Genomic DNA, 16,261 nt, shown 5'->3' with positions numbered 1-16,261 from the left:
AAATTCATTTGGAACCAGAAGAGACCTAGAATAGCAAAAGCAGTTCTAGGCAACAAAAACAAGGTAGGGGGTATCAGAATCACCAACTACAAAGCTACTGTGATAAAAACAGCACGGTACTGGCAAAGAAACAGACCCGAGTATCACTGACTAAATATCTTAATGGTACATTCCAGTACCAGCTTTTTGTATTATTACATACTTTGATAATTTTACGTTTGTATTATTTTTCTTTAAAATGCATTACCATTTTATGAAAACAACACTGAGATTCCACCTCACTCCAGAAAGAATGGCTACTATCATGAAATCAACCAAAAACAAATGCTGGCGGGGCTGTGGGGAAAGAGGAACACTGCTCCACTGCTGCTGGGAGTGTAGACTGGTGCAACCACTCTGAAAATCAGTATGGAGATACCTCAAAGAACTAGGACTGGAAGTCCCATTTGACCCAGCTATTCCCCTGCTGGGGATCTTCCCCAAAGAATTAAAAGAATCATACCACAGTGATATATGTGCACCCATGTTCATAGCAGCACACTTTGTAATAGCTAAAACTTGGAAGCAGCCCAAATGCCCATCAACTGGAGACTGGATCAAGAAAATGTGGTTCTTTTATAAAATGGAGTACTACTCAGCCATCAAAAATGAGAAATTAGACATTTATTGCTAAATGGATGCACACTGAGGTGATACTCTTTAAGTGACATAAATAGGACACACGTGTAAATACTGAATAGTTTCTCTAGTGTGAGAAACTGAAAGTGAAAATAAGGACTAAAAGGTATAATAGATAATGTGAAATAGGAAGAAAAGGGGCAAAGGAGAGGGGGAAGTGGGAGGGGTAGGGGAAAGGAAAGAAGGGAATGGAATTACTATGAGAAAATTAAAAAATGGAAACAAAGTCTTTGTAAATAGGGAAGGCTGGAGGGGTTGAAGGGAGGGCAGGGGAAGGGGGAAAAAAAAGAACCAAGAGAGATTATGTAAAGGTTCATATCTACAATGAGGAATGTCATTATATTGTACACCTAAAATGTACCAATAAAACGATATACAAAAAAATGCATTACCATTTTAGCACTTGAGTAACCATAGTTTTCAATTTTAAAAGTTATAATTGTTTCATTTATACCCAATTATGTCTGTTTGCAATGGCCTTAGGATATTTGGAACATAGAGTAAAAACTTGTAGGATATAATTATATAAACTTCTGTTACTTTTGATTTTGAATATCACAGACTGGGTAGATTAAACAACAGAAATTTATTTTCTCACAATTCTGGAGTCTAGAATTCCTAGATTAATGTGGTGATGAGTTTGATTTCTCTTGAGACCTCTCTTATTGACTTGAAAATGGAAACTTTCTCACAATGTCCTCACATAGCCCTTTCTCTGTTCTAGTACTCCCTATACTATCTCTTCTTCATTGCATAAGGCTACCAGTCAAGTGCTTGCTTGGGCAGCACATATACTAAAAAGACTATCAGTCAGTATTGGATTAGGGCCCTATTTTGTGATCTCATTTAAGTTTAAAATTTTTTTTTTTTTTGGTTTTTTGAAACAGGGTCTCACAATGTAGTTCAGACTGCCCTTGAACTCACTATGTAGCCTAGGCTGGCCTTGAACTCATTCATGGTGATCCTTCTACCTCAGCCTCCCAAATGCTGGGATTACAAGTGTTTGCCACCACACCCAGCTTCATATAATCTTAATTACCTCATTAAAGGCTCTCTAAATGCAGGGGGTTAGAGCTTCAACATAAGAATTTTGAGGGGGACATAATTCAGTCCATAGTAGCATTGAGCACTATCATTTATCTTTGTGAAAAGACGATTAAATGTTTTATCAAGAGCATAATTATTGATTCATATTTGATAAAGATACATGTTAGTTTTAATCAGTCTTAGCTTTTTGCTAATTTTTATCTACATAATTAATACCTGAAAACTGTTTAACACTGAAACCTTGAAAATAAATTATGTTTGTAACAAAAGGGGGAAATGACAAATACTGAGTTCTTGTTACATATGATCGTCTTAAAAATCATTTTCGTTACCTTCAGTGCTACTGCTGTAGTTCATACTGATATCTTTCCTTGGGACATGTGAAGAATTGCCTGTCTTACTTTCCCCCAAGTTTACATTCCCCAATGTTGCCTCAGTGATTTGGCTAAGAATAAAACAAACAAAAATGAAGAAAAGGGTGGAGGGAGTTCAATATTATTTTTCTATGTAGATTATTTGAGTGACTGAAGTTGAGTTTTCTTAGCATCGTCCAGAAGGCCCTGAAGTCATATAATCTTTTGAGCCAGTCATGCTATTTTATGCCCTTTGGACTTACCATTCTCTTTCTCTTGCTTCTGTTGCTTAGAAACCCTGCTCCCATTTAGTTCTTTCTAAGTCTTTTTCTGACATTTCTGTCCTAACATTTCTATATTTTCCTAAACTACTCATTGTCTATTTTACACAATGTTTTTACTTCAGACTGTTCCTAATATTTTTTATTAAATTAATATTTATTATCCAATATTTGATTTCCAATTATTTATTTATATGTTTTGTCTCAGTAGAGACAGAACATTATTATTTCTATAGTTAGTCTTATTCAGTTCTATCCTATCAACTTCCAAATCTGTATTTCTGCAACAAATTTATGTATTGAATATTATATCCGAGTATGCACCAGGAAAATCCACACAAACTTGAAATTCAACATTTATAGAGCAATTACCTCTTATTTCAAATCTTTGTGAAACAGTAACAATATAATACCATCTACCTTTATTTGTAGGAATTGTTGCTTCCAAAAAAATATTTGTGAAGATTTTATTCTTTTAGGGTCATACAGTTTTTCTAATGAATACTGTATATTCCCTTAGTACTGTAAACAGGTTTTAGAAGTCAAGCATAAGTTGAATTGTCTCTTCTTAGCACATATGAAATGTATCCTCAATTATAACTTGTAGCTTTTATCTATATAAGGTCACATAAGTCATTTAAGGATTAATAGTATATAATGTAATGTTTTTACTTCTGTTAAAGGTGAAGTATCTTTTTCAAGACCATACCTCCCACTGAGAACTAGAAAAGCTGAATACTCAGATTTGAAAATATCAAAGGCGCCAGGACTTTGAGTCTCCTTTTCCCCTTGTAGCATTTGCCAAATTTTTAATGTCAGCTGAGGGCTAAGAGGCCAAGCAGAGTTTGAGCAATCTTGTGGGCCTTGGACAACAAAAATGGATTTCAGTGTTTACCAAACAGAAGAGGCCCTGAATATTGAAGCACAGATACCCAGGAGGGAAAATATGTGTGTAAATATAAATGAATATTGACTATATTAAGGAGAATTTATACAACATGTAAAACATGCAGAAATTTTTCTTACTAGTATTTGTTTGCAGTACATAATGTTTACATTCCTTGTGTGGAGGTGGTACATGTACATTACACATCTTAATTCCTTTTTTTATCCACTTCCCCTTCTCGCTCTTTAGCCTCCGTCCACTCTTGATCCCCTTCCTATATGAGAAAGATCTATCTCCTTACTTCCTATTATCTATCTTTTATTTCACTCTTTATTCATATTTTGGGTTTCTCATGTAAGAGAAACTATATGATATTTAAGCTTGTGTGTCTGATTTACTTCACTTAACATTATGGTCTCAAGGTACATCCATTTTCCTACAAATGGTAGAGTATATAAATACCACATTGTATATACTCCATTGTATATAAATACCACATTTTCTTTAACCATTTATCTGTTTATGGACATGTAGGCCTCTTCTGAGATTTAGGAATTATTAATTGTGCTGCTGTAATATGAAAACAGCACAAAAGTGATTAAAGTCCAGTCAAAGAACTTAAACCTTCACAATTTCTGGGAAATTGCAAAGTATTGGTACCAGGATAGACAGTGCAAAATAAAAGAATTCAAACCCAAACCTACATGTCTTTTTTTTTTTTTTTTGGTACTGGAAATTGAACTCAGGACCTCACGCTTACCAGGTAAGTGCTATGCCACTGAGCTACATCCCTGACCCTACATGGCTATTTTTATAACAAAAATGCCACTGGTAATCCAGGGGTTAGGCATCACGAACTTTATATCAGTGGTGTTTGGTAATTTACTATTCATATGAAAAATAATAAATCTTAATTTCTGTTCCTTACCTAACACAAAAAAATAAATTTCAGATGGATTTAAAAAGTTAAAACATACGACAATAGAGTTAGCAGAGGACTAGGTAGAATATATTCATGGCATAGGGGAAGCAAAGATTTCCTGAGCATGATGAAAGCTAATAATCATAATCAAGTAATCCAGTTGATCAATTAAACTATTAAAATCACTATTTTAGTAAATTGAAATTAATATTAAAAGATGAAAAGGTAAGTTGTAAAGCAGATGAGGATGTTTGCTCTAAATATATCAAAGAAGTTTTATCCAAAACAACTCACTATCAAGAAAATGATTGGCAGTTCTCCATGATATAAACTAATAATCATAATCAGGTAATCCAGTTGATCAATTGAGTGGTATTAAAATTACTATTTTAGTTAAATTGAAATGTAATCTTCGGAGAATGAAGAGATAAGCTGTAAAATAGATGAGATGTTTGCTCTACATGTATTGGAGTTTTTATCCAAAGTAAATAACTCACTGTCAATAAGAAAATGACTGACAACTCCGTAAAGAAAAGGATCAAAAGAGGTTCTCCAAAATGGGCTTTCAAGCATATAGGAAAGTTTTAAGGATTATTAGTCATTAGAGAAATACATATGAAAACACAATGCTACAGATCCAGGGTTGTCAAACTTTTTAAAGGGTCATATGGTAAATATGTTTGACTTCTTTGGCTGTATGGTCTTTGTTGCACCTGCTCAGCTTTGATGTTATTGGGCACAAGCAAGTAGTAATAGACAATATGGACAGTGAAGATGTCAGCACTACCTAAATTATCCATACATTTAATGCAACCTTTATCAAAATCCCAATGCTATATTTTTTTCAGAAATACAAAAATCCAATCTAAAATTCATATAGACTCTTAAGGAATCCTGAATAGCCAACATAGTATTGAAAAAGAATCTAGTTGGAGGTCTCATACTCCCTGATGTCAAAACTTCTAACAAAGCTGCAGTGATCAAAACAGAGTAGTTATAGCATAAAGGCAGAAATACACACTGATGGAATAACAGAAAACCTAAAAATAAACCCTAGCATATATGGTCAAGTAATATTTAACAACAATGTCAAGACAATTCAATAAGGGAAGAGAATAGGGTCTTTTCTTTCTTAACAAGTGGACTATGAATACTGGATATCCATAGGCAAAAGAATAAAGTTAGATTTTCACGTTATTCGTATTAAAAATTAAGATGAATCAATGATCTTGTCTTAGTTATTTTTCTTGTTGCTGAAACAAAATACCCGACACCCAAAGTTAAAGGAGGAAAGGTTTATTGTAGCTCACAGTTTGTAGAGGTTTCAGTTCATAATTGGTTGACTCTAAGGCAGGGCAGCATGGCAGAGGGGCATCACAGAGCAGGCAGGCAGAAAGCAGCAACCAGCAAGCAGTAAGCAACAAGCAACAACAGCCCTCTTTCTGTCTCTTATATTTTATCCAGGCTATCCACCCTTAGGGTGAGTAGCACTCACACCCTTAATCCTAGGACAGCACCATGAATCGATCCCTGCATCACATCCTTGATCCCAGCATCACACATCCTAGATCCAGCCACCTGTGAAAAGCCCGACTTATGACTGCATGAGTCTTTGGGTGGTCATCTAGATAAAGGCCATAACAAACTTAAATAAGAAAACTAAACTTATAAATCTCTTAGAAGGGAAAATCTTCATGTCATTAAACTTGACAAAGATTAAACTTGACAAAGATTTCTTTGGTATGACATTGAAGCACAGGCCAACAAAAATAAAAATAGTTAAGACTATATCAAAATTGAAACTATGCCTCAAACTACACAAGAGCAGAATAAAAAGATACCAATGGAATGGCAGAAAAATACATGTAAATTGTGTATCTGATAAAGTCAATATCCAGAATTATAAAGAACTCCTGCTACTCAAAAAATAAATAACCTGATTTAAAAATGAGGAAAGTTTGCATAGACATTTTTCTAAAGAATATATATAGATAATCCAAGAACATATGAAAAGTTACTTAACATCACTTATTGTAAGGAAAATGCAAATCACATGAGATAGCATCTCATACTGCTTAGGACGGCTGCTATGAAAAACAAATCAAAACAGATCATAATAAATGATAGTAAATGGAACCCTTAATGCACCTTTGGTGCAAATGTAAAGTGGTGTAGCCACTGTAAATAGCAGTATAACTTTCCTCAAAAAATTAAAAAAAGAAGTACCATATGATAAAGTACAGTACTTCCCCTGCTGAGTATATATCCAAGAGAATTGAAAGCAGGATTGCAAAAAGAATTGTCTGTACACCCATGTGCACGACAGCACTATTCACAATGGTCAGTAGGTAGAAGGAACCCAAATGTGCGTCAATGGATGAATGAGTAAACAAAATGTAACATATATATTTGCAATGGAATATTTATTCAGCCTTAAAATGAGAAAATTCAGACACATGCTCCCACATGGTTGAACTTTGATAATATTATGGTAAGTAAAATAAACCAGTCATAAAAAGATATATACGCTATGATTCCACTTATATGAAATATCTAAGAATAGTGCAATTCATAGAAATAAATTAGAATAGCAGTTATCAGGGGATAGGGGTAGGGGAAGTGGTAAGTTATATTGGATTAGAATTTCAGTTTTGCAAGATGGAAAAATTGGGGCAATTGGCTATAAATAATATAAATATACTTCACACTAGTTAACTGAACACTTGGCAGTGGTTAAGATGGTAAATTTTGTCATATTTCTAACCACAATTTTTAAACAAGGCAGTTGGCCAGATTTGACTTACTGTCCATACTTTATCAGTCTGCTTTAAGTACTACTACACACAAACAAAAACAAAACAAAACAAAAACTAACAGTGCCAAATGTTGATGAAATTCTTGAAAATCTGTTACTCTAATAGCTGTTGGTGGAAGTGAAATTAATACAATCATTTTGGAAATTTGGCAATATTGATCAAACCTGAGCATACTCATAGCCTGTAACCACTCCTAACGATGTCCTCAGGAAATGTTTATCTCTGTGTACCAAAACAGCTTATACCAAAATGCTTACTGCAGTATCATTTATATGTCAGTAACCTAAGTAACCCAAAATTTCATCAAGAGTAAAGTAGATAAACTGTAACAGGTGTATAAAATGGAGTAATACAGTAATGAAAATATACTAATACTACTACAATGCAGCAACGTGGATTAACTATACAAATATAAAAATTAGACTCAAAGTATGTACTATACATTTCTAGTTAAGTTAAAAAACAAGTAACATTACACTGATCGTATGATCAAGAGACCTGTGGAAGTTCCCAATGGCACATCTACGAAATCTGCCAGGTCAAACCTATTTTTAATAATAATATTAAGTTTTTTTGTGGGTTGCATTTTCAGTGAGTACACATAACATGTGTCATTGTAAATGAATACCAGATATGAGAAGCCAGACACGTTTTCTTAAACCAGAAATTATGTCTCCACAAAGTTTTTTTCTTGGAGGATAGTTAGGGCATGTTATTTGTGTTATTATGTAAAATGATCTAGTTATTTATTTATTTATTTTGGTACCTGAGATCGAACTCGGGTCCTCGCCCTTGCGCAGTAGTCAGTGAAACCACTGAGCTAAATCCCCGGCCCCCGATCTAGTTATTTTTAAAGAAGTAAATGTATTTTTTCCAGTTTCTCATTTTTAATTTCTGTTTTATGAAAAGCTAAAAATTTCATTAAAAAATAAGAGAATAAGAATAGTATACTGTTTATCATTGTCTTCAAACTAGTCATTCAGAGATAAGACATAAACCGAAAGATTCTTACAAAAAAAAATAAACACAACACAAAAATTTCTAATATGATAAATAAGCCACATAAACTACAGCTCTCTCAAGTTTTAATAATTTTTAAGAGTATCAAAGAGGCCTGAGACTAGAGTTTGAGAAACACTTTTAGAAGATAGGATAGTTACCTTTACATTGTAAAATGGGTTTAATGATTGAAAGCGGGCACTTAAGGACTTTACACAATGTTGGAAATATTTTTTTAAAACTCTTAGCCAAGAGTGAATAGATGTATTTATTTTATTAATTTTTTTAAAGCTGTGTACTTGAGAAATTTATGTTATATACTTATTATATACCTGTATGTGCTGTGTAAAGAAATGTTTGAAAATTGTCCTTTGATATTCTTGACTTGTCACCTGACACCAGAAATTTATTGTGTTTCCATGAGAATCCCGAACTGACTAGATGTCATCAATTTTATATCATCAAAATGTCATAGAGATGTCATCCATGTTTATGTTATCAGTTAGCAAGTTGGTTCATCTTCTGTAATAATCAGATGTATATCGTTTTGTGCTATATCCACTAAAAATCTAGAATATCCTATTAATTTATCTTCTGACAATATATTTGTTACCCTTTTAGGAAGAATCCTGTCCATTTTCAACACTTTAGCCACCCTGGTGATAGTGATTATGGAGGTATGCACGTCACAGGTCAAGATGAGACTGATGACCGGCCTGAATGTCCCTACGGGGCATCTTGTTATAGGTATGGAAACTGAAATGCTTGGCTGTACTGTCTTCCTCCCTAAGCTGTCTTATTTATCTAGGAGCAAGTATGATTCACTTCTCATCTCAAACCTTTAGTATAGTTTTTAAACTTTCATATGTTGAAAATTTGTATTTTGCTAATAGGTGGGATTATGGTTCTTTATATAATTCTAAATTGTTGAAGTTATTAATCCTATAAGTATTCAGCATTTTTCTTCATTTCTACCTTCATAAAGTACAAATCAGATAATTTCAAAGGTTCTGATACATACACTGTATTGAGATTCCTAGATATGGTGTGTAAATCCATTCAGGATGCTATTGCCCGTCTTCCCCTGCTTTCTCTTTTCCTACTTCTCCAGCATTTTATAACACTAAGTCATAAAAGAAGAGTAAGAATACCCTTCTTCGTGCTTCCATAGCATATCGGCTTCCTCTGTATCATACACAAAGTAGAACTCATTTCTTGGAATTGTATTTATTTCTTTACCACAATATCTCCCCCTCCAGGAAACAAGTATTTTGAAAGCAAGAACGTCTATCCTTGGTATCTTGCAATTTTGTTTAGTTAATGAATGAAATTGAATTGAAACAAACTAAGAAAGAAAGCAGCACTGATTCCATTTTAGTGTATTAAGGCCAGATAGCCTTCTTTCTTAGGTAATTTTGAATACAGGTCACTGAACCTACTGAAGTTGTTGGTATTTCAATGATTGTGGTTTTCAGTAAGCAAAATAATCTTATGAGATTGGAAAGAAAAATTAAAAGACTTATACCTTATCATTTGAAAAATAAGTATTCCATTCCAGAAAAAGAACATTCTGTAGATAAGAGGATATTATGATCAACTTTCCCAGTAAACTTTAAAATTTAGAAAAATGTGCAAATTCCTAGAAAAATACAAATATAAGAGACATGTAAAAAAACAGAAAATGAAAAAAGATCCTGTAACGTTAGAGAAACTTAATAAATAATTAAAAGCTTTCTGAAGAAATTATAGATCTATTTGGTTTTACTGGCAAATTCTACCAAATATGTAAAGAAACTCAAGCTTTACATGAACTATTCCAAAGAAGACAAACGAGAGTATATTTCCCAGCTCATATTATGAGTTTATATCAAAATCTACCAAGAATAACACAAGGATGAAAAATTACATAGCTTACTTTTGAATATAGTTACAAGTATCCTGAGAAAAGACTAATAAATGTGAAGCAATAAATAAAAAGGAAAATATAATATGACTAAATGGAGCTTATCTTAGGGATACATGTTTTATTAATATTAAAATAATATAATTCATCATGTCATCAGAATAAATATAAAATTATGTAGCCAATAGATGGCTAAAAAAAAACCTCGACAAAAGTCAGCATTAATTTATGGTTAAAATTCACTACAAAATAAAATTGGAAGAGAATGTCTTTAAAAGATATCTCCAAAAAACTTCTAGCAAATATCATACAAAGAAAAATATTAAAAATTTTCTTTCTGAAATAAAAAATAGGACAATAATGCCTTTTATCAGTAGTACTTCGTTTGTTAATGAAATGAAGATTCAAAACAGTGTAGTAAGACAAAGGAAAATAGATAAAGATTGAAAACTAAAAAATAAAAAAGTGATCACAAATGGCATTATGGTATACATAAGAAAGACAAAATAGCCTACTGATGAGTTATAAATAGTAATAAATGCTTAGCAAGGTTTCTGGATACAAAAAATCAGTATACAAAATCAATTGTATTTCTATACAACAATGCCAATCAGTTAGAAAATAAAAATTTGTAAAGATAATATTTATAGCATCATCACAAGTATCAAGTTCTTTTTTTTGAGACAGGATCTCACTATTAGTTCAGGCTGGCCTTGGACTCACTATGTAGTGCATGCTGGCCTCAAACTCATGGCAATCCTCCTGCCTCAGCCTCCCAAGTGCTGGGATAACAGGACAAGTATCAAGTTCCTAGGAATAAATATAATAAAAAGCATGAAAACTTAGAGAAAAAAAATTTCATAAAGACCTAAGTAATTATAAAGATGGATATGTTCACGATTCAACAAGTCAGTATTGTTAAATTATCAATTTCCCTCAAATTGATTTGTGTGCACATCCATTCAGAATCATACTACCTTTTGTGTAGAAATTTAGAGTGTGATTCTCAAATTTATATGGATATGCAGGAGACAGAAATAGTCATTGTAACCTTAAATAATGAAGAACAGGTGGCAGGACTTGTTATACCTTATGGTAATTAAAACAGTGTGATGTGGGCACAAAGATGAGGTAAAAAGACTGGAACTGAATAGATCCAGAAACAGACAAAACAGTATGGCTTTAAAGATAAATAAAAAGGGATTGTTTCATGGATCCCAGAGCAGGGATTATTTCCTAAAATAAGATAGATAATGCAGTAATTAAAATGGGAACACTCAATTATTTGACTATGAAAATTAAGATATTTTTAATTTATCAGCAGACAATATTAAGAGAGTGAAAAACCACAAGGTGAGATTAGTATTTGCAGCTCACATTTCTGACAGTAGAGTATGTATATCCAGACATATGAAAAGATATTTCAAATTGTCATTGCTCTTTGGTTAGTGACATATACAAGCTTTTTCCCCTAAAGAAAATCCAAATAGTGAACAAACATGTGAAAAATATACAATATCATTAGTAATCAGGGAAGTTACACACACAAACACACAATCTACCCTGAATACCTTCTTTATTTCTTATTTGTTCCTTTAACAAGATACCTTCTCTTTAGAGAGTCTTTGCCCCTGAAATGCAATGTGAGTGGGAGGTTTCATACTGACTGACTTTGAAATTTTAAAACCAGACCTTTAGCTTCTCACATATCCTAAGAGCTCAACAAATATTTGTTAGGAAAAATGTTTTGTGTATGGGAGTCCTTTAATTTCCAAACTGCTATGACACTCCATTGAGAGCATAAAAACCTTTTCTAGTTTCTCTGTCTTCAAATATAGTTTTTCTGTTTGGGCTCGAATGCCATCCTTAACCCACAGCATAAATTGACAACTGCCTTTAGGAAAGAAAACAGGTAGTGATTACCAAGTCACATAGGTAGGGCTTTTTTTAGTTCTGAAATTGTAGATAACCAGAAATTCTCATTGCTCCCATAATTCTGTCATATAAGTAACTTTTACAGTTTGACAGGGGTTTTCCTAGTTGTTAAAACAAGAATATTGTTCCACCAAGTGCCCTACATCTGTTCCAGAAGCAAAATACAAATAAGTCTGCTCTTGAATAGAATGAAAATAAAGTACAGAGACTTGCTAAGATTAAGTCCACCAAAAACTGCTATCTCTATGGGATCAATCTCTTTAAAAGACACCAGAATAGGGAGAAGTGAAGAAAAGTTACTCCCAAGCCAGCAGCCGGCATGTACTAGGCAAACTGTAATATCTCTATCTAAAAGTACATGTATATAGGTGTGATTTTTTTTTTAATTTGTTGAGCTACCTTGCAGCCTGATTCTAGTTGCAGATAAAAATTTAAGGTTTTTCCTTTTGCTAATTTTAATTGTGGTGTCCAGAGAGACTTTTTAGAAAATGTGAAGTACAATTGCTTATTCTGCCTGCTGTTTTAAAAATAAGCAAATGGCAACTAGATAGATTGAGCTGCCTAAGATTAAAGCTAGTATGATCAGAACCACATCTTTTCCCTTGTCCTGTTCAAAATTTCTCCATAGCCTTGCCTGACCACTGGTACTCATGTGTTTCTAAGTATTAATGATGCTCTCCACCATGTACTGGGGCCTGAACCCAGGGCCTTCATGCTGGGCTACATCCTAATCCCTTTTTAAATTTTTTCTTTTTTACAGAGAGTCTTGCTATATCACTAAGTTTCCTAGGCTGAGCTTGAACTTGCAATCCACCTGCCTCAGCCTCCCAGAGTTCTGGGATTATAGGTGTACACTACCATGTCTGGCTGGTTATTGTCTTCTTAACTAAATAACAAAATACTATTTTGTATTGAAAAGAAAGAAGAGAAAACCTCCAGATAAGATATTTTCAAGAAATCATGAATGTCCTAGGTCAACAAGATAGAGTACTAAAAACCTAGTTGCAGGAGCATAATACATATTTATATACCTTCTCTTGTCACATTGTCATTTTTAGTTAGGCAGATAAATAAGTCCAATAGATTTATATTGTATCATTGCTAAACTGAACCAATGTTATATTATGATCAACCTATTCTTTATTGAGCTTTGGAATATTTTATTAGCTATATACTATTTTGTGGTAGAAAATAAGCCTACTTTATCAGAATGATAAAAATGTTCTAATTTAGTTTGCTTTCAGGCAAGTTTTCATGTATATATATCCAGCTTTTTTCTATAGCCACAGAAGAAAAGTACTGACATTTCACAAATCAAATCACCCACCAAAATCAACAAAAAATTATTACATTTACAAAAGTAGAAAAATATATATTCCAAAAGTAGGGTTGTGCGAAGCTTGTTTTCCATGATGGATGATATTTGGAAGGAGAATGAAATTCATGAGCTGCAACATGTTTTTTTTTCCGCAAATAAAAAAATTTCTTCACAAAATAAATTAAGAATTATTCTCAGTAAAACTAATTTCAAATGAAATGCTGTGTTTATTTTTTACTTTTTGCTTCCCAGTCTTATATTTTAGTCACTTGAATGTGTGCAAGTCACTTTCTCTTTTTGATATATCTAGATGATCTCAGATGTTGCCTACCATGTTAAAGATTAGTCAACATGCCACCTTCTTAAGTTTAAAGGGTATTTTATTGTATTTCCAAGTATTGTCATACAGGGGCAAAGTGTTATCACTGCATAGAGCAAATGTGTAAGTACAGGATTGCACATGTATGGGTATGTTTCATTTTCAGCCATTCCATCTCACTAGTAAAACTGGGAAAAATAAATATTGATCACATATATAAGTGCATATTATAGTAAAAATACAGATTTCCACAGCTCCATTAATGTAGAATACTGATTTTTTTTAAAAAAAGGATATATAGTTATTAAATTTCATGTTTTTCTAGACTATAGATACTTGTTAACATTTTCCTGACTTGTTATACTTTTTTAATCTAAGAAAATTAAATTCTACTTGGAAAAAATGGTAAGTTGAAAGCACTAATAGGTGTTGTCATCGGAAGTATTTTTCCCACTCAACTACTTTATTTCTTTTCTGCTATACCCTGCTATTTGGCAGAAAACTCAGTTTAATGGTTTTCATTAGTTTAAGGCATTTGTCTGAATTAGAACATTAGATACATAATGCCCAGCATAACCCAGTGATTGCTGTCCCTGCCTCTGCCTCATTCACTTTCTTTGATGAATAATAGGGCTTTGTCCGGTGTGTTACTCTGATTCATACTTCCTAAATTAAGCACTAACATACACATGAAAATGAATGGAATCTATGCTTAACCAACTTACAAAGATGTAAAGTTAAACTTGTGTACATTATCTCAGATGTATGAAATTTTAGGTAGTCATGTGTCATGCAGATGAAAATGTTGATGCCTTTCAGAAGCCAATGCCCTTTTCTAAAATAAATTATGTCTTCAACAGGGATGACATAAGGAGGCATATCAGTTACCAACTATAAGTGCTATTGATGTAATGTTGATCTGCAACATGGCTTGTATATTGTGAAAGAACAAAATATTTTGCTGCAAACCTAATTAATTTTTAAAAAATATATATGCTTATAGTTGTTTACTTATGTGTAATAATATTAATCATTTGCTACACAGTTTTATGTAAGACTTAGCTGTAAATTTTTTGTAAACTTCCCTCAGATCATAGTAATAGCATCAATTATATTCATGTATCCTTGAAAAATATACTGGAATGTCTTCTGTATTTTGTTTTCTTTCATATTTCTTTAAATATACATTCATTTTCATGATAATAAATTTATTTTTTGTTATACTTAGTGTTATACATATAGAAAAGTTTTGAGAGTTTTTTTCTGTGTGATTTTCATTGAATTTTAAAAAATGTAATAGTTGTTAATTTTTTAAAATTTATTTTATTAGTACATGTTTGTAGTACATAAAGTTTACATTCATCTTGGGAGTAGGTATATGTGTATAATATATCTTGATTCTTTTAAAAATCCCCTTCCCTTCCCCACTTCCCTCCCTCCATCTCTAAATCCCCTTTCCTCAGTTTCATTATTATTGTTCTTATTTTTAATTCATGTTTATGACATACAGTGTTTACATTCACTGTGGGTATTTGGTACATGTGCACGACACATCTTAACATCTTTTACTTCCCTTCTCCTCCTCCCCACACCCTTGGTCTCCTGGACCCCTTCCCATTTGCAAAAGATCTGTCTCCCTGTTTCTTTCTATCAGTCCTTTATTTTTGTCTTTATTTGTACTTTACCTTATTCAAGTGAGAGATACCATATGATATTTAAGTTTGTGTGTCTGATTTATTTCACTTAACATTGTATTTTCCAGGTGTATCCATTTTCCTACAAATGCCTCCAGTGTTATAGCTAAATAGTATTCCATTATGTATAGATATCACATTTTCTTTACCCATTCATCTGTTGATGAACATACAGGTTGTTTCCAGGATTTAGCTATTATGAATTGTGCTGCTATAAACATTGGTGTGTATGTATTGCTGTAATATGATATTTGAGTCTTTTGAAAAGATTCCTATAAGGGGAATAGCTGGGTCAAATGGAATTTCTAATTTTAGTTCTTTGATAAATCTCCATACTGATTTCTGTAATGGTTGTACTAGTTCACATTCCCACCAACAATGTAGCAGGGTTCCTTTTCCACCACAACCACACCAGCATTTGTTATTACTTGATTTCTTGAAGATTGCCATTCTTTCTCATGTAAGATGAAATCTTAAGATTTTTTTAATATGCATTTTTTCCATGGCTAGAGATGATGTACATTTTTTCATGTGTTTGTTGGCCATTTGTATTTCTTCTGAGAAATGTTTGTTCATTTCACTTGCCAATTTTTTGATTGGGTCTTTTATTTTAGGTGGTCCAATTTTTTTGAGTTCTTTATATATTCTAGATATTAGTCCTCTGTCTGAGAAATAACTGGCAAATTTTTTTTCACATTCTATAGTTGTCTCTTCATTCTACTGATTGTTTCTTTTGCTGTACAGAAGCTTTTTAACTTGATATAATCCCATTTGTTGATTCTTGCTGTTATTTCTTGTGCAAGTGGAGTTCTGTTCACAAAGTCCTTGCCTACCCCTATGACTTAAAGTACTTTACCTATTTTATCTTCCAGTAGATTCTATATTAATATTTAGATCTTTGGTCCACTTTGATTTTAAGTCAGTACATGGTAAGAGATATGAGTCCAGCTCTAAAAATCAGGAAAAAGACAGACATGCCCACTGTTCAACATGGTACTCAAAACATTGACCAGAGAAACCAGGCAAGAAAAAGAAATAAAAGGGATACATATAGGAAAAGAATAAGTCAAATTATCATTATTTGAAGATGACATCATACTCTAAATAGGA

The 16,261-nt window shown here is 32.7% G+C and overlaps 1 protein-coding gene across 7 annotated transcripts in view; it reads left to right on the top strand.

Moving 5' to 3' along the window:
- Aplf (aprataxin and PNKP like factor) overlaps window positions 1-16,261 on the top strand; it is a 113,956-nt gene that overhangs the window by 74,471 nt on the left and 23,224 nt on the right. For 5 of the 7 annotated variants that reach the window (XM_021262522.2, XM_021262520.2, XM_013073998.3 and 2 more), the window contains one exon: window positions 8,604-8,729. In XM_021262522.2, coding sequence (XP_021118181.2) covers window positions 8,604-8,729 — 126 coding nt within the window. Of the gene's footprint in view, window positions 1-3,991; window positions 4,009-8,603; window positions 8,730-16,261 lie in introns of all 7 variants that reach the window. The other 2 variants (XM_021262517.2, XM_021262518.2) reach the window with 1 other exon arrangement.

The sequence above is a fragment of the Heterocephalus glaber genome, unplaced genomic scaffold (genome assembly GCF_053883595.1).
Source record: "Heterocephalus glaber isolate CG9 unplaced genomic scaffold, H.glaber_assembly_v1.0 deba00001457, whole genome shotgun sequence".
Classification (NCBI taxonomy): Eukaryota; Metazoa; Chordata; class Mammalia; order Rodentia; family Bathyergidae; genus Heterocephalus; species Heterocephalus glaber.
Note: the sequence above shows the minus strand (reverse complement) of the source record. Positions and strands in the feature narration are given on the sequence as shown.